Source organism: Euleptes europaea, chromosome 1 (assembly GCF_029931775.1).
Source record: "Euleptes europaea isolate rEulEur1 chromosome 1, rEulEur1.hap1, whole genome shotgun sequence".
Classification (NCBI taxonomy): domain Eukaryota; kingdom Metazoa; phylum Chordata; class Lepidosauria; order Squamata; family Sphaerodactylidae; genus Euleptes; species Euleptes europaea.
Window position 1 is genome coordinate 114,581,795 of NC_079312.1, and position 17,966 is coordinate 114,599,760.

Here is a 17,966-nt window from a genome sequence, read left to right on the forward strand (position 1 = left end):
GATCTCTGACCCCTGGAGATCAGTTGTAATAGCAGGAGATCTCCAACTACCACCTGGAGATGGGCGATCCTGTCCTTCAGGTACCTGGCCCCAAGCCATGTAGGGCCTTAAAAATAAGAACAAGCACTTTGAATTGGGCCCAGAAACGGATGCATAACCAGTGCTGATCTTTCAGCAAAGGTGTGATAAAATCCAGCCTGTGACAGTAATCTAGCCACAGCATTTTGGACCAAATGAAGTATCCAAAACATTTTCAAAGGCTGCCCAGGGTAGGCCACGTTACAGTACCTTAACTTGGATGGGATCAGAGCATAGATCACTGTGGTCAGATCATACTTTCCGAGGAACAGCCATAGCTGGTGAACCAGCCAGAGCTGATGAAAGGCCCTGGGTGCCATGGAGAAGACCTGAGCCTTCAACTGCAGGCCAGGATCTAGTAGCATCCCCAAGCTTTGAACTTGTTCCTTTAGAAGGAGTGCAACCCCTTCCAGGATGGGTTGGCTCTGCAATCCCCAAGCATCTTCTCCATTGACTAACGGCACCTCAGTCTTGACTGGCTTGAGTTTCAGTTTATTGACCCTCGGCCATGCCTTTACCTTCTCCATAGGGTTGCCAACCTCCAGTAGTAGCTGGAGATCTCCAGCTATTACAACTGATCTCCAGCTGATAGAGATCAGTTCACCTGGAGAAAATGGCTGCTTTGGCAATTTGGACTCTATGGCACTGAAGTCCCTCCCCAAACCCCGCCCTCCTCAGGTTCCACCCTAAAAACTTCCTGCCGGTGGTGAAGAGGGACCTGGCAACCCTACTATTCCAGGTATCTAATCAGGACTTTCACAGGCCCACCAGGCTTAGCTGTTAAGGAAAAATAGAGCTGGGTGCCATCCGCATATTGGTGGCACCTCACTCCAAATCTCAGGATGACCTTTCTTAGGAGTTTCATGTACATGTTGAATAGCATAGGGGATAAGATGGAACCTGTGGGACCCCACAGTATAAATGCCATGGGGATGAGCATCAGTCTCCCATAGGGTTGCCAGATCCAGGTTGGGAAATACCTGGAGATTTTGGGGCGGAGCTGGAGGAGGGCAGGGATTGGAGAGGGGACTTCAATGCCATAGAGTCCAATTACCAAAGCAGTCATTTTCTCCAGCTGAATTGATCTCTGTCTCCTGGAGATCAGTTGTAATAGCGGGAGATCTCCAGCCACCCCCCGGAGGTTGGCAACCCTAGACCCCCGGCACCACCTTCTGGAATCCTTTGGTCAAGTAAGAACTGAACCACCGACGCATTATGCCCCCTACTCCCAGCCCAGCCAGCCTCTCCAGCATGATACAATGGCTGATACCAAAGTAGGGTTGCCAGGTCCCTCTTTGCCACCGGTGGGAGGTTTTTGGGGTGGAGCCTGAGGAGGGGAGGAACTTCAATGCTATAGAGTCCAATTGCCAAAGCGGCTATTTTCTCCAGGTGAACTGATCTCTATCGGCTGGAGATCAGTTGTAACAGCAGGAGGTCTCCAGGTAGTACCTGGAGGTTGGCAACCCTATACCGAAGGCCCCTGAGAGGTCCAGAAGAATCAACTGGGACGTCCTCCTCCCCCTCTCACTCTCCTGGCAAAGATCAATCAGGGCGACCAAGACCATTTTTGTCCCAAAGCTAGGCCTGAATACAGATCAAAATGGATCTAGATAAATCCAGCTTCTTGAAGACTTCCTGAAGCTATGTAGCCGCCACCCACTTAAGGACCTTGCCCAAGAATGGAATATTAGCCACTGTTCAGAAGTTGCTTAAGTCATTTGGGTTCAGGGATGCCTTCTTCAGGAGGGAGTCTCACAACTGCCTTTCAAAGCCACTGGAATAAATGCCTCTCTGAAGAAGGGAGTCATTACCTCTTGAACCCAGTCAACCCACACAGTCTGGCATGGTATTATTAGCCATGAGGGGCAAGGGGCAAGACTGGATGTGGTGGGCTGCACATTTCAAAGCACCTTGTCCACCTCACCAGGTTGCACCAACCAAAACCATTCATAGGCTCAAGCAGAGGGTCCCTTGCTAAGGTGGTACCCCTTCCTCTATTGATGGTGGAAGGGGATTACAGACGAACACCAGAAAAAGGGGCACTGATCTAGGGGCGGCAGCAAAATGAGCTAGTAAACAATGCTTCCTGGGTATTGAGAGCTTTGGGTAATATGGAGGCATATCCAGGATGCTTTTCTTAATTTGGCTAATATAACCTTCCATGATTTAGAGGGAGATTTCTCCCAGACCCTGGGCTATCAAAGTGGAATGCAAGGCCAGCATTACTGCAGTCCTGGCACAGAAGAGTCTGACCGTAATGTCTGGGATGTCTAACCCCAAACTAAGATGGCATTTGCTTGGTGTACCTTGGGCCTTCAGCAAGGCTCTAGCGAGCAGCTGTCTCATACAGCCAAGCATGGGAGGGCTATGCATTACACAAACATAGGGCTATGGACCAGCGCATCAAAAAAGCAGCCTCCCTACCTGGGTATTTGCTGGTACTCCCCCACGTAGGCTTATGACGTGCACTTCCTGCCCTGTGGTAGAGTGCTCCTGGCTGGTACAGCCTATGCCCCTTCGTGGTAATTCCCAGAAGCCCAACACAGGGTGGGGTGTGGATGCAGACAAGGGGAGACAACTAGGGTGATGCCAAGAAGCTGAAGGGAAACAAGAGCAGAATTGGATCACAAAAGACTTCAGTGTTTTCCAAAGCTGCATCAATGCCTTTCCCAATATAGGGTCCATGCCAAAGTAGTCAAGACTGCAAACTCAGAGTTTACTCCTTTGCTTAATGCATTTTGCTTGCAAGATGCTGATTTCCAATGCATGTAAAATATTTGGGATAGGTGGAAGTGGGCAAGAAAAGCAAAGTGCAAATGATAAGGGAAGAAGTCCAGTTGGGACAACAGAACAAGGTCACAATATATGAATATATATTTTCATATATATATAAATCATGCCCTGCCTTTCTGGCTTGTAAGAGCCACCAAGATGACTAAAAAATTAAAAAATATACATAATAAATTAATATCTTTAAAACCACTGAAATCCTCAAAAATACATAATTAAAACAATTAAAACCAGAGCTTAAATACACACACAGAAACATAAAAACAACAATTAAAACATTGGCCAGGAACAAAAAATTATTGAGGGAACACCTAATGAAACAAAAATGGTCTTTACCTGCTGGCAGAAGATGGCAACAGAAGGGGGCAGATGAGTTGGGTTGATTTACAGAAGGGGGCAGATGAGTTGATTTACACTATAATAGGTTGTTTTTGCTAAAACACTATCATTCTAACAACCTAGGTTCTTATTTTTGAGGTGGTAACCTCCAGATACTAGCTGGAGATCTCCCACTATTTCAACTGATCTCCAGCTGATAGAGATCAGTTCCCCTGGAGAAAACAGCCACTTTGGCAATTGGACTCTATGGCATTGAAGACCCTCCCCTCCCCAAACCCTGCCCTCCTCAGGCTTCGCCCCAAAAATCTCCAGGTATTTCCCAACCTGGAGCTGGCAACCCTACAGATGAGTCTCCCTGGGCCTGGGAGAGAGCTCCAGAGTTTTGGGGCCATGACTGAGAAGGACCCTCTTCCCAGGTTGCCACCCACCTAATCTCAGAAGGCTTGGCACTCAAAGCCAGACCTCGGAAGATGACTACAGTGGTTGGGTAGGTTCATAAGAGAGTAGGGGGGTCCTTCAGGTAATCTGCTCTCAAACAATATAGGGCTTTAAAGGTCAATATCAGCACCTTGAACTGTACCCAGAAACAGACTGGAAGCCAGGATAGATAAGCCAAGACTGGAGTGATACAGTCCCCACATTGGTGCATTGACAGCACACACACACACTCCCCATTATCTGCTTCTGACACCATGTAATATTTTTGATCCACTGACAAGGAGTATCAAAAGAGCAGTTAAAACATCTTGTACTGCAGTCTTTAAACCTTGTTCTAGAATTAAGGTCATATGCCCTTAGGGTAGGATTGCCTGCTGTGGGTTGGGAAATTCCTGGAAATTTGGGGCCTGGGGAGGAATCTTAGCAGGGTATAATGCCTTAGAGTCCACCCTCCAAACAGCCATTTTCTTCAGGGGATCTGATCTCTGTAGCCTGGGGATGAGCTGTAATTGGGGGAGATCTCCAGGTCATACCTGGAGGTTGGCAACCCCAGGACAAGCCCTCAAATTATTAGTTCCTTAATGCTGTTAACTATAAGGGATTGTCTGTAAATGTGGGGAAAATATTTTTGGGGGCATACCTATCACAAGCAGAGTGGGAAGAAAACATCTTGCTACATAGTATCATCATCATCATCTATATACTAATAGCGGAGTCCACCAAATCTGAGAATACTTAAATCCAGTGACTGGAGCTGTGAATGGGCAAGACAAATCTTTCTACAAACCTAAAAAGGTTTGCTGAAAATGTGAATTCTTAAAAAAATAAATAAATTGGGAGGTTTAAAAAACCCGGAAATTATATAAGGAGCGCCTGTAGCTTTAACATTTCAGGCAGTTGTTAGTGAGAGTGGTGGACCCTGGGGGCTGCACTGGGGAGGGATGCAACCTCTCCATGGGTTTCTTGCTGGTCCCCGCTTCTATATTCTAATAACGGAGCCAGCCAAATCTGAAGATACTTAAATCCAGTGATTAGAGCTGTGAACAGGAAAGACAGATCTTTCTACAAAACTGAACTATGACCCCCAAGTTTGCAGAAAAATCTGAAATCTTTAAAAAAAATGTGGGGTTAAAAAACCCAAAAAATTATAAAAGGAGCACCTGTAGCTTTAACAAATGGATGTCCTCAGTGGAAAGAGGAAATAGTATGTGTGTGTGGTGGGGAGGAATGCCTCCTGCAAGTCCTTGCGAGTTCCCACTTGAAGTTCTGACTTTAAGAAAGGTAACAAGAACCTCAACTTAATTTTCCTATTTCAGTGCAGTTTGACAGTCATTGTTCCTAGCACGGTTTGTAGTGTGAACTGAAGAGGGCATAAGAATACCAAATACTTTCCTGATTTTAGTACATTAGTGTGGCGTCTTTCTTTCCCCAGTTTTTTTCTAGCACCTTCCTTCTTGTGTTTACATTTGTATTTTTTGCTCATAGGAACAGTGAGGTTTTACCAAACACAGTTTGATAGAGGCTGTTCTGTGCAGATTATAGATGATAACCAAGTCGATAGATAAGGTAATAATCACAACAAATAATTTGTAACCTGGAATGTATCCAAGACCAGGCTTTTGCTGGATGTCTTTGCACAGGAATCAAGCACAGTTTGTGTTCTTTTGGAATAGCTGCAGAGGAGCATTAAAAATGTGATCTTTGCTCCTGCAGTGGGAGGGGGGAGGCAGGACAATTTGCTTACACAAGAAATGCTCTGTGTGAGTGCTAGATAGGATCTAAGCCAATGTGCCTTGGCCTTATTAGTATCCATGGCAAAGGAATAGAATGCTCTACTGGTCACTGAAGTAGGCTTCTAGAACCCAATTCTGGGTTGGCAAATTCCTAGTGATTTGGGGGTGGAGCCAGGATTCCAGAAGAGGAGGGACCTCAGCAGGGTATAGAATCATAGAGTTGGAAGGGATCACCAGAGTCATCTAGTCCAACCCCCTGCACAATGCAGGAATTTCACAACAGTGACCCCTACTCCATGCCCAGAAGATGGCCAAGATGCCCTCCCTCTCATGAACTGCCTAAGTTCATAGAATCAGCATTGCTGACAGATGGCCATCTCGCCTCTGCTTAAAAACCTCCAGGTAAGGAGCACTTACCACCTCCCGAGGAAGCCTGTTCCACTGAGGGACCGCTCTAACTGTTAGAAATTTCTTCCTAATGTCTAGATGGAAACTCTTTTGATTTAACTTCAACCCATTGGTTCTGGTCCAACCTTCTGGGGCAACAGAAAACAATTCGGCACCCTCCTCTATATGACAACCCTTCAAGTACTTGAAGATGGTTATCATGTCCCCTCTCAGTCTTCTCTTCAGGCTAAACATACCCAGCTCCTTCAACCTTTCCTCTCAGGACTTGGTCTCCATACCCCTCACCATCTTTGTTGCCCATCTCTGAACACGTTCCAGCTTGTCTACATCTTTCTGAAATTGTGGTGCCCAAAACTGAACACAATACTCTAGTTGAGGTCTAACCAGAGCAGAGTAAAGCGATAATGCCATACAGTAAACCCTTGAAAGCAGCCATTTTCTCTAGGGGAACTGGAGATCGGTTGTAATTCTGGGAGATCTCCAGGCCACCACTAGGAGGTTGGCAGCATTAACCCTTAAAGAAGGGACTTGCTCAGTTTTTGAACATGTAAAGTAATAGCAGGAATGTATCGCAACCTTTTCTTCCTCACTCATATCTGGAACTGGAACTTCTGAAAGGCAACCTTGGAGCCCAAAGCCATTCTCTTCACAGAAGTGAACCGCCATATGTGGACAATGAGTTCAGAAGTTATTTAAGGGTCTCCAGCATTACAGTGCCCCCATGGGCTAACTTTTCTTCCATCTTAGGGCATTTTCACACATACTGACTAATGCACTTTCAATCCACTTTCAATGCACTTTAATGATCATTTGCAAGTGGATTTTGCCATTTCATGCAGTAAAATCCAACTACAAAGTGCATTGAAAGTGGGTTGAAAATGCATTATTCGGCATTTGCAGAAAGCACCTTAGAGTAACCGCAAGCATTTAGTACAGAATTGGTTAAAAGTATACTACTAGGGAACATATAAAAATAAGGAATGGTTTTTGCATAGTCCCGTTTTGCCCATTGTTAATGTGACTCAAGCAAAACTGAGGAGGAGGAGAAAAAGAAAAAGGAGGAGTTGGTTTTTATATGCTGACTTTCTCTACTGCTTAAGGAAGAATCAAACTGGCTTACAATCACCTTCCCTTCCCCTCCCCACAACAGACACCCTGTGAGGTGGGTGGGGCTGAGTGTGACTAGCCCAAGGTCACCCAGCTGGCTTCGTGTGTAGGAGTGGGGAAACAAATCTATTTCACCAGATTAGCCTCAGCCACTCATGTGTAGGAGTGGAGAATCAAACCTGGTTCTCCACATCAGAATCCACTGCTCCAAACCACCGCTCTTAACCGCTACACCACTCTGGGTAGCTGTGTTAGTCTGCAGTAGAACCACTAGATGTGAATCCAGTAGCACTTTAGAGATTTTTTCAAGGTATGAGCTTTCAACTCCCTTTGACTTTGAAAAGCTCATACCCTGAAAACTTTGTTTGTCTCTAAGGTGGTATTGGACTCGAATCTAGCTGTTCAATAAAAGAAAGGCATCCCAGTCTTGAAAGTCAAAAATATCACCAGTGTTCAGTGGAATAGAGAAACTCCCCCCCAAACCCCTGTTAAAAAGCATTTTAACCTTCTGACAACTTCACACACACACATTGTTCTGTGTGGCAAGAAAATCGGTTTAGGGGGCATCATTTCAGGAAAGGAGATAGTTGGCAAAAGCCTGCTCTTGGATACATTCCAAGTTGAAAAGTATTTGTTGTTGCAATTACTTCCTTATTTCCTTCACTATAGACTTTGCATCATCTATAAACTACACAGGACCGTCTGTCACACACACACTTTTTTAAAAAAAGCAAAAAGTTTTTATAGCTTCGGCTGGCACTCCTAGTACATGATCCGTTTAATTGTTTACAGCCAAGTGTCACTCTGTGTTTTGAACCAGTGAGCACGTCAAGAGATACAGGTGGTTCTGGAAAATAATTCACATGGGATGTCAAACCAGGACAGAGGCTGTTCTTCTCCCCACCCTCCCCAGACAGCACCCTTCCATGAGTTCTGTCGGATCCCTCGCACTAGATCAATAGCCTGGAGCAGTCACTCTTCAGCAGTTCAGGGCTACCCACCTGAAACTATCTGCAGCAATTCAGACATTACCTGTTCCAGGGCACCCCCAGAGGCCAAGCAGCAGCAGGTACTGTCTCCATAGGCGACTGATCTGCAGGCAGGCAGCGTGCATGGTTTCCAATTCCAATGTAAAACTGCAGGTCTTCTCTAGGTCCACCATGGGAATGGGGTGAGGGGGGGGAAGGACGTGGGGTGACAGGGTGAAAGAATGAAAGAAAGACTGTTGCAGAGTGTCGCAGCTCCTTGGAAACACTTGCTTTCTGCCACAGTTTTCCCAAGTGCAACAATAGAAAAACAGAGAACTTAAAGCCATGAGCCTTGGATTAGAAGTATCCCTATTTGGTCTGAACCCAACTGACTCAAATTGCCTTTTCCAGATTTGGGAATAAAAGCCCAAGAATTTCACTCACAGCCTACTCTACACACACAGAGCCTAAAAGTACACACTCAAAATCCCTTAAATCCACAATCATTGCTTTCCACAGTCCCTTTAACCATCCCACCACACCCACTGGGTAAAAGCAGGTTTCCCTGCTGTTTTTGGGATGCAGTGGGGCATTTAGTTGCCCCACATCATAACTTCAGATCAGCCCCTCCTGATTTACTACCACCAAGTGGCACATTTTCCAAAAGCAGATAGTTTCTATTCTCCCAGTTTAAGCCTATTTCAAACAAATCAACCCCTTTAAATGTACTCCTTACCACCAGTATTTGCTACGTCATTTCCTTCTTCCACCTTTCAGGTCTGACATCCAAAGCTATTTTCTGGTCTTGAAGAGCAGGATTTATGGTTCCAGAATTAGACGGCCGAGAGTAGCATTCCTAGCCCCACCCATCCTGGGCAAGCAGGGCACACTCGGTCTACAAGCCCCACATTTTGGGGAGGCTGCCAGGAAAACACTTACCTTGGCCAGGGGAGCTGCCTCACTACCGTTTGATCCAGCTGCAACGTAGGAGGGAAAAAAAGAGGAAACTGCGGAAATGGCTACCTGATAGGAAGGCTAGGGAGTGGGTCTCCCACCGTGCCAGTGGATCACAAATTGCGGAAAATTCAATGCCTCTTATCTCCAGGCTGGTAAGGTTTAAAGTATAATAATCGAGATTATAGAGGTCAATGGAAGGTTATAAATAACCTTAGGCCCGTGGGAGATTCAAGTTACAAGTGAGATGAGCAGGATGTAGAGGGTGCATGGATTAGGTGACAGCTGTTTATTATTTCTAAGGTGTTATGCCATTTGCCAAAGCAGCAGAAGTCCCTCAGGGTTCTCTCCTCCCTCCAGAAATCCAAGGCCCTCACCACCACTAGCAGCCCCTTCAGCGCTCGGAGGCCGGAAGAAGATTCCCCCAAACTAGCTTAGCTCCTGATCTACCAGACGAGGGTTTTCACCTTGACGATATCCCACAGAATAAGAAACGTGGGTCTCCTAGGAGATGGGCGGATTTGTGATTAACGCAGGCAAAGGAGGAGACTTCCCGAGAGGCACTGGCAGGTAATGTTGAGCCCCGTGCTTTGCTGCACTCTGGGTCAGCGTGACCTGCTGCCACCCCCATGAAGTAGGGCTCGGAAAGAGAAATGCCAGGTGGCTGGACTGGCTTTCATGGATCATTAGTCAGGGGACAAAGCGGGGTGTGTGTGTGAGGAAAGACTCAAGGATTTTTAAAGTGGCAGCAAAGAGGCCTGTGGGGGTGGGGAATGCCCTTTTATACCACATTCATCTTTCCTAGGGCATGCAGATAAAGCACGGAGTCAAAGGGACTGTTCCATGACCACAAAGAAAATCAGTGGCAAGCCAAAGAACATAATTTGCCCCATTGCTGAAAACTAGGTAGCATCCATTCCTTGCTCACTGGATGATATTGTTTGATTTGAAAAGAAGTTTGGTACCTGACAGCCGGAGTGGACATAACACATTATTAGGCTCCCAAAAGCAGAACGATAGTCCTTCTCAAACATTTTCTAGGTGAGAACACACGGTGATTCCAGATGGCTGCATTATCACCAGTTAATACTGTTATGAAGTTGTCATCGTGCTGACCTTACGCGCCTTGCATTTCATGGCCTTTCACCCCCACTGCTGACAGTTTCTTCATGCCTGTGCATAACTGCCAAGTGGCTTCATGCATCTGATGTAGTGTGTTCTAATCCACGGAAGTTCATGCCATAACAAATCTGTCAGCTTGTAAAGGGGCATATACACTGTGTTTGTGTTTTGTTTTACTCTAAGTGGGGACCTCACAGTGCCCTGCAACTCTCAGGTATGCACAAGCGATTCCCTCCCCCAGCTTATAATTACTCTTGCCTCTGGTTTCTAGAGAAACCACAGTGCCCGCTCAGAGATAGGCAAGAAGAATTTGACAAGAATTGCTGCTTCAATAAGCTAAAATTAACTTGCATTATTCAAGAACCTAGGCAGTGCATTTTAAATTCCCTATGCTTGCCTTGAATCAGTGTGGCATTGCACAGTGTTGTACTAGGATCTTGGAGACCTGAGTTCAAATCTCCACTCAAGCCATGAAGCTTGCTGGGTGACCTTGGACCAAACTGCCACCTTCCCAAGGTTGTTATGAAGATAAAATGGGGTGGGCGGATGGGAGTATCATGTACACCTCCCTGAGCTTCTTGGAAGAAGGGTGGGATAAATATGTGCTAAAAGCAAAGAAGGGTTTTTTTGAGGGGGGGAAGCTTACCATAACTGGAAATGAAATATTTTGTGACTATTTTCTGGAAAGCATGCGGAGATTCATCTGTCCCAGTAAGGTAATCCTCTCGCAGATGACCCAGCCTTGCTTTTTCCCCAGAAGTTCACAGCTGCTGCAACTGCCCCTCCCTTTCCTGGAAAATCTGCTGCCATCCTCTCTCCACACATGCCAAAGACACTTTTTGGCACAAGGATAGGTAAGGGCTAGACACTGACAGACAACTCAGCTTGTGATATACAGATCATTCATCGTGGAGAGCCAGCTTGGTGTCGTGGTTAAGAGTGGTGGCCTCTAATCTGGAGAACCGGGTTTGTTTCCCTACTCCTCCACATGAAGCCTGCTGAGTGACCTTGGGCGGGTCACAGTTCTCTCAGAACTCTCTCAGCCTCACCTACCTCACAAGGTGCCTGTTGTGGGGAAGGGAAGGAAGGCCGCTTTGAGACTCCTTTTGGTAGAGAACAGCAGGGTATAAAAACCAGCTCTTCTAGGGCTGTGCAAAAAAAAAAAAAATCTGGTAAAATTCGGGTTCAAGTTTATTGGTCCTGATTTTCTCGGTAAACCCAAAACAAGCCAAATTCCCATACCGGTAAATATGGGAATTCGTTTTTTCCCAGGTTTCCCAAAAAATTCAGGTCCAATAAAGCCTATGGGGCTTTCAGCAGCTCCTGTGGGGGGGGGGGCATTCTTGCAGGCACTACCCCAAATTTTCAGCGTGGCTCCAAGGGACTCTCCTTGCAAGAACCCCCAAGTTTGTGAAGATTGAGTCAGGGGGTTCAGAGTTATGGGGTCTGGAAGGGATCGCCCCATCCTCCTCCATAGAAAATAAATAGCAAAGAGATACATTTCATCTCTACGGAAGAGCTGGGCAAACTTTCCCACCGTTTAAAGCCTGGCTCCTCCATTGAGATACATAGCAAAGATCACACTAAAGAACTGGAATGCAGCCACTTTACTATTTATTTTTTATGGAGGAGGATGGGGGCGACCCCTTCCAGACCCCATAACTCTGGACCCCCTGACCCAATCTTCACCAAACCTGGGGGTTCTTGCAAGAAGAGTCCCTTGGAGCCATGCTGAAAATTTGGGGGCTCTATCTCCAAGAATACCCCCGAGGAGCCACGGAAAGCAGTTCCTGAAAAAGCCAGATATTTATCCGGCTTTTCGGGTTTTGCGGACTCGGTAAACCCAAACCCGAAATTTACCAAAATGGCTTTTCTGGTATTTTTCCGGTTTGAATTTTACCGAATGCACAACCCTATCTTCTTCTTTAGGAGGGGGTTGATCAAAGGGGGAGGGGAAATTATTAATTCCATTCATGTTGAGCCTAGGTAAATCTCTGGGCAATGTATTAGTGGTGGGGTGAACAGAAGAAACATATAGGTAACCTGATGTTGTAGTGCAGTGTATTATTGTTTAATGTGAACTAGCATGCCAAAAACACTATTAAGTCAATAGGGGACTTGTGTCATGTGAGGGGATTCTCTGGAGTGCAACTCTTTACGGCATTTTTTCCACTTTGCCACATGATGGGCCGAGTTGAGTTTGGATATATGTTTAAAGTACTGGTTCCCAACCGGGGGTCCGTGGATCCCCAGGGGTCCGCGAGAACTAAATTAAGGTCCGCGAAACAAAATTATAAACCCATAATAAATTAATATTTTCAATTAAAAGTTCTCTATTATAAAAATATATATTCAAACATTATTCTAAATTTAATGTTTAACTAACAGTTATTATTAAAGTTTATTTTCAAATTCTCAGAATTTTTATTTTGAACCTTGGGGTCCCTGCACCGAACAAAAAAGTCCTAGTGATCCCTGATCAAAAAAAGGTTGGGAACCACTGGTTTAAAGACACAGATTTGAAAATGGGACAACTTGAATTACTTATAAGGAGTACAAAAGTGGGGGCCACCTAATGCCGTTGAGACATGACAATGCTCCTTAGTATCTTATCTCTAACAAGGGCCAGATCACAATCAAGGAACCTCCCTATTCAGGGGCAGCACACTTCTGAATAGCAGTGCTGGCAAACATCTGGGGAGGACCTTAGCGCCTCTGCCTCTCTTTGGTGGCCACCATGTGAAACAGGACGTTGGCCTAGATGGACCAGAGGCCTGAACTAGCACAGACCTTTATGTTCTTAAGATGCTTAACACAGCCCATGGGAACACCACCGCTGCCCAGGATTTTGCCATTTCTTTTCAACGACCAAAAACTTAAGAGTTGGGATGAATGTGCACTCAACCGCCTTTCCAAGGGGCTGCAGCTCTGGGCTAAGTGCCTGGCTGGGGAACAGCGGGCCCTAGATGTAGTATTTGGCATTTCCAACTAAGACCTGACAGTAGAGCTGGGAAAGATTAGGGACCATGGAAACCTGTTGCTAGTCAAGGCAGATATAAGTGAACTGGAAGCGTGCAGTATCAGGCTCAGCATAAGGGAACTCCTACCAACATCATTATGTGGCCCCAATGCTAATTCTTCAATAAAACTGGAATCACTAGTTTTGTCACATTTTACACTGAAGAAGAGTTGGTTTTTATATGCCAACTTTCTCTATCACTTAAGGAATAATCAAACCAGCTTACAATCACCTTCCCTTCCCCTCCCCACAGGACGTTGGGGAGACACCCTATGAGGTGGGTGGGGCTGAGAGAGCTCTAAGAGATCTGTGACTAGCTCAAAGTCACCTAGCTGACTTCATGTGTAGGAGGAGGAAACCAACCCAGGTTAGAGTCTGCCCCTCATGTGGAGCAGTGGGGAATCAAACCCGGTTCTCCAGATTAGACTCTGCTGCTCCTAACCACCGCTCTTAACCACTACACCACGCTGGCTCATTGGTTTCACAGCTTTACTTTAAGGACCTTGGAGCAGCGTTTTAGGCTAACTATACCGAACTCAGGTGAGCTAGGGATGACTTCCCCAAGGTAACTTCATGACTGAGTGGAAATCTGAAGCCCAGGCCCACCTCCGCAAGGCCCAGTGCCCTAGACACTACTATAGCTGATTCGTTTGCTCTTTCTAGAGCACAGACAATAACCAGGTTTCAGACTTTGTGTTCAAAGCTTGCCGCCGTGAATGGGTGTGGAATGACTCAAGCAGAAAACACTGAGGCCTAGTGGCATTGAAGTATGCGTGGCAGGCATGTGGGTGAGGAAAGGTCAGTTATACACCACCAAGTACGCTCCTGCCACGAAGAGTTAAATAGTAGCAGTTTGGCAAAGGAAAGCCAATTTACAAGCCTGATCACAAGAGCTGCTAGTTGCAAGAGCGAAGCCTAAGAACATTTTGCACACATGCTAGGATTACAAGCCCATTCACAGTAGATCAAACCATTACTCAGAATATTTAAAATACATCTTGCTCAAGGACACCAATGCTTGTCAGCTGCTGGAATGGGGACACGCACACACACAATTCTGTCCTCTACACATCTGATAACACGTTGCCAGAACACCAACCACATTCCCACTGCTGTTGGATAATGGAAGCATGGGTGAGGTGCACATGTAGAAGGCAGGAGACATTTGGTCGACTCATCAACACCTTTATTATGCAGGATCTCAGAACCAATTACTGCAAGATCAGGGTGTGTGCGTGCATTTGGGACTTCACTGCTGGCATAGCTTTTGAGCAGCATTTCAGAGACGTTTCTTCCTCTTTCTCCCCTGTCCCTCTCATGGTCTCTAAACAACTGCCATTATTCTGTCAGTTATGATAGAAGTCAAAACTGAAGGTAAGATACGAAGAGTCAATAAAACAACCAAATGATGATGTGTGAGTTAAGTGCTGACAAGTTGCTCCCAACTCATGGTGACCCTATGAATGAAACTCCTCCAAAAAATCTTATCTTTAACAGCCTTGTTCAGATCTTGTAAATTGAGGGCCATGGCTTCCTTTATTGAGTCAATCCTTCTCTTGTTGGGTCTTCCTCTTTTCCTGCTGCTTTCAACTTTTCCTAGCATGATTTTCTTTTCCAGTGACTCTTGTCTTCTCATAATGGGACCAAAGTACAACAGCATCAGTTAAGTCATTTTAGCTTCTAGGGTCAGTTCAGACTTGATCTGATCTATAACCCACTGATTTTTGTTTTTTGGCAGTCCACGGTATCCATTAACACTCTCCTCCAACAAATGATGATACGACTTTAAATCATGAGAGGTCCCTTGAAGCTGCTTCGTACATTAGGATTTTAGTGTATACATCTCACATGCTAAAAAAATGGGGAAACAGGCTCCAGTTTTCAGGGTTCAAGAGCCATTGCATGTGACAGATGTCTTTATTCCTGTTTGTTCTAGTAAGCCATCATATTTTTCCAATCTGAAAGGAGTTTTTCATTCTTCACTAGAATTCAGCCTAGAAGTGGTTACACACTGTATTATTTTTAATAGTAAGCCACTTTGGGGACCTCTGGTAAATCATGGAACAGGATACAAATACAAGGCACAGTCAGGTAACCTAACATGCACTTGAACCATCTTCTGAGATACTACCATCATGCACTTTGTTCTTGATCCCAAGTTCAAAGTGCTTCACTGCTCAGTTTTGAAGCCCTGCTTGGAAAGGATGAGGGCGAATGAAATTTACAAAGAGCCAAGACAGACATTTAGGGAAAGAAAGTTTTATTTTTAAGCTTCTATGAGGGTTTTACAAACAGTGTAAAAAAAAAAAGCTTTTCAAAAGTAATCAAGAACGTTGTCTTCCTTTTATTACTATTGCAGGTGTGTTTTTAAATCCAAAAGTTCCACTGAAATTAACCTTACTGACTGGAGGTAAATATCTACTTCTAACAAGCTGTTCAGACTACATACTGGTGGGGGGAACCCTAGAAAAGCCAAATCCCATTGTGGGGATCACCATATATCAAGAAATGAAATAGGGATAAGGCCAGTGAAATTCAGGATAGTGAAACCCTAGAGGGAGGACTCTAGCAAACAATAAACGGAAGTGAGCATAAACTGAACACTGCCCTATGTGGTTGGACTGACCCTATGAAGTTGCTTACTCCCCCCCCCCAGTCCAGACAGGAGTGTTTAGCACAGATTCTTGAAGTTATCTACCTGTTTTTGCATTTCTCGACCTGTGGAAAAAGGCAGGAATCAATGTGCTGAACCACCAAACATACATATAGAAACTGACCCCAAGCCTAGGAAACGAGAGTTATCAAAGTGAAATCATATACACCCAGACAAATGAGAAAATTTCCCAGACAAATGAGAAAATTTCCCTCCTTGTACAAACCATATTATTCACCATATTGAAGGCTGCTCTTACATGCTACTTGTCTCTGGGAAAGGCTGCTTCCAATGCGGTAACTCTCCTCACCCTACTGTAACACCTATCGCGGTTTGCCATTTGGATCCTTGAACTGCAGGGAGAGTTTCCTTGTCACTTCCAGTGATATCTGGTGCTGGTGAGGGAACTCTCCAACAAGATCAAGGATGTGTGTGTCTATATAATTTGCTTTACTAAATATTACAGAGTACGGGGAACCATCACACAAACACAGTTTGCTGTGGGAATAAAGTACCACAGAGACCGGCCCTAGCTAGTTTGAGATGTTATGGGTATGCGTGTGGGATATCGAGTTTCCCACCACTGTAACCTTTCAAACAAATCACGACGTACTTTGGCACAGATATCATCATATTTTTGTTTGGTTTTTAGCACCAACATAGAACTACAGCCTATGGGGAGTGGAGAGCACTCGAGCCACTACAAAATACATATCGTTTTAAAAAAATAAAAATAAGCCAACCTCATGAAGAATACGGGGCACAGTGCCTCTCTTCAGACCTGACCAATTTTCCAACAGTTTTTAAGAGATGTGGCAATCCTTCCAAACCGCACTGTACTGAGCTGGAAAAAAGAAGAACCAGTGTGGGGTGGCTACTAGTGTGTCAGACTAGGATCTGGAAGACTCCAGTTCAAATCCCAACTCTGCCACTAAACGTGCTGCAGGACCTTGAGCCAGTCACTCTCTCTCAGCCCAATTTACCTTACAGGGGTGTTGTGAGAATAAAATGAAGGCGGGGGGGGGGACGCCGTACGCCACCCTGAGCTCTCTGGAGAAAGAGTGGAATAAAATTGTACAAAATAATACTATTCATTTTCAGAAACAATGGGAAACATTGCTCCTGAAGTAAAGACAGCCTCTCCCCCTACATTCCCAACATCTAAACATGCTGTGCACTGGTTTCAATACATGCCTGGGGTATTGCATTTCTGTAATTTGGGGTGAAATGCGCCAAACGTGATGGTGGCTGCAGAGGAATAGTACTCTGACCCTTCTTGGGAATAAAGTTGAGTATCATATCATGCCCCTCCCCACCCAGCAGGTTATCTTCCCCTCACAAGGCTATACATTCTCACACATTCCTACGATTCAGGTGGTTGAAAGAGAAAACCTATCATCACTACATTAAAAGTATTTTTTTAATCGTTTGTGCCAAATGACTATTATGTCGGTGCTGAACCCAAAGTCAGAAACCAGACAGCAAGCGAGAATTATCAACATGTCACCTTAAAACATTATTTTTAAAGCAAACATTATTTTTCAACAGAATTTGGTCAATGCGCATATCCTTGATGCTTCCCATTTCCAGCCTCAGTCCTTCTCCCAATATGTATCCCAAACAGGCCATGAGTATTTCACTGATCCTGCCAACTCTGGGGGCCCATCCAAGTGCTTGGGAAAGTGATATGAGACCTTGTACTCTTCACCAGTCATCTACTCTTTTCTGGATCCCTTGAACAGGAAGAAAAGTGAGACACTGACCGCTGAGATACTTGGCTCCCAGATCTCTTGCGCACAATTACAAAGCCACCTAAGCTAAAATTCAGACCTCGTTGACAAGTGCAGGGTGTTGCTATTTGGCTAGGTAATCGTAAAGAAAAAAGAAAACCTTACATGAAATCAAATGTTTGCTATGCTCCATCCCTCCACTTTGATCCAACAGCCTACCCAAAATACAACCGATGAAAAACACATTCCCATAATTAAGGGAATGTAACAAAAATAAGTTATACACGTACACACAGTCCCCTCTGGGCAATAAATAAATGAGCACAAGTATAGCTTTGATCTCTTGGAAGTAACAAGTGGAGAAGTTGGTTAAACAAGCAAATGTAAACCACGAGCCATCTGGAAAACTTTTGCCTGCTCCTAAGCGTACAGCATTATCCAGGGGGAGGGGGGTACAACACATCCTTCAAAATGTATCCATGGTGTAGACTTCCACGTGACAGCCCAACAACGGAAGATACAGTGTTTGAAGAGATATTAATTGGCTATCAGTTCCACAAGGGCCGCAACTAGGGTTGCCAGCTCCAGGTTGGGAAATACCTGGAGATTTGGGGGGTGGAGCCTGAG

General features: G+C 45.1%; 1 protein-coding gene across 1 annotated transcript in view; it reads right to left on the bottom strand.

Annotated features, from left to right (window-relative positions):
* LOC130476142 (transforming growth factor beta receptor type 3-like) overlaps positions 1–8,055 on the bottom strand; it is a 31,831-nt gene extending 23,776 nt beyond the window's left edge. Inside the window, exons 1-2 of the mRNA XM_056848019.1 lie at positions 7,926–8,055; positions 2,503–2,675 (exon numbers count right to left, since the gene is read on the bottom strand). Coding sequence (XP_056703997.1) covers positions 2,503–2,675; positions 7,926–8,055 — 303 coding nt within the window. The remainder of the gene's footprint in view (positions 1–2,502; positions 2,676–7,925) is intronic.
* Positions 8,056–17,966: the final 9,911 nt, after the last annotated feature.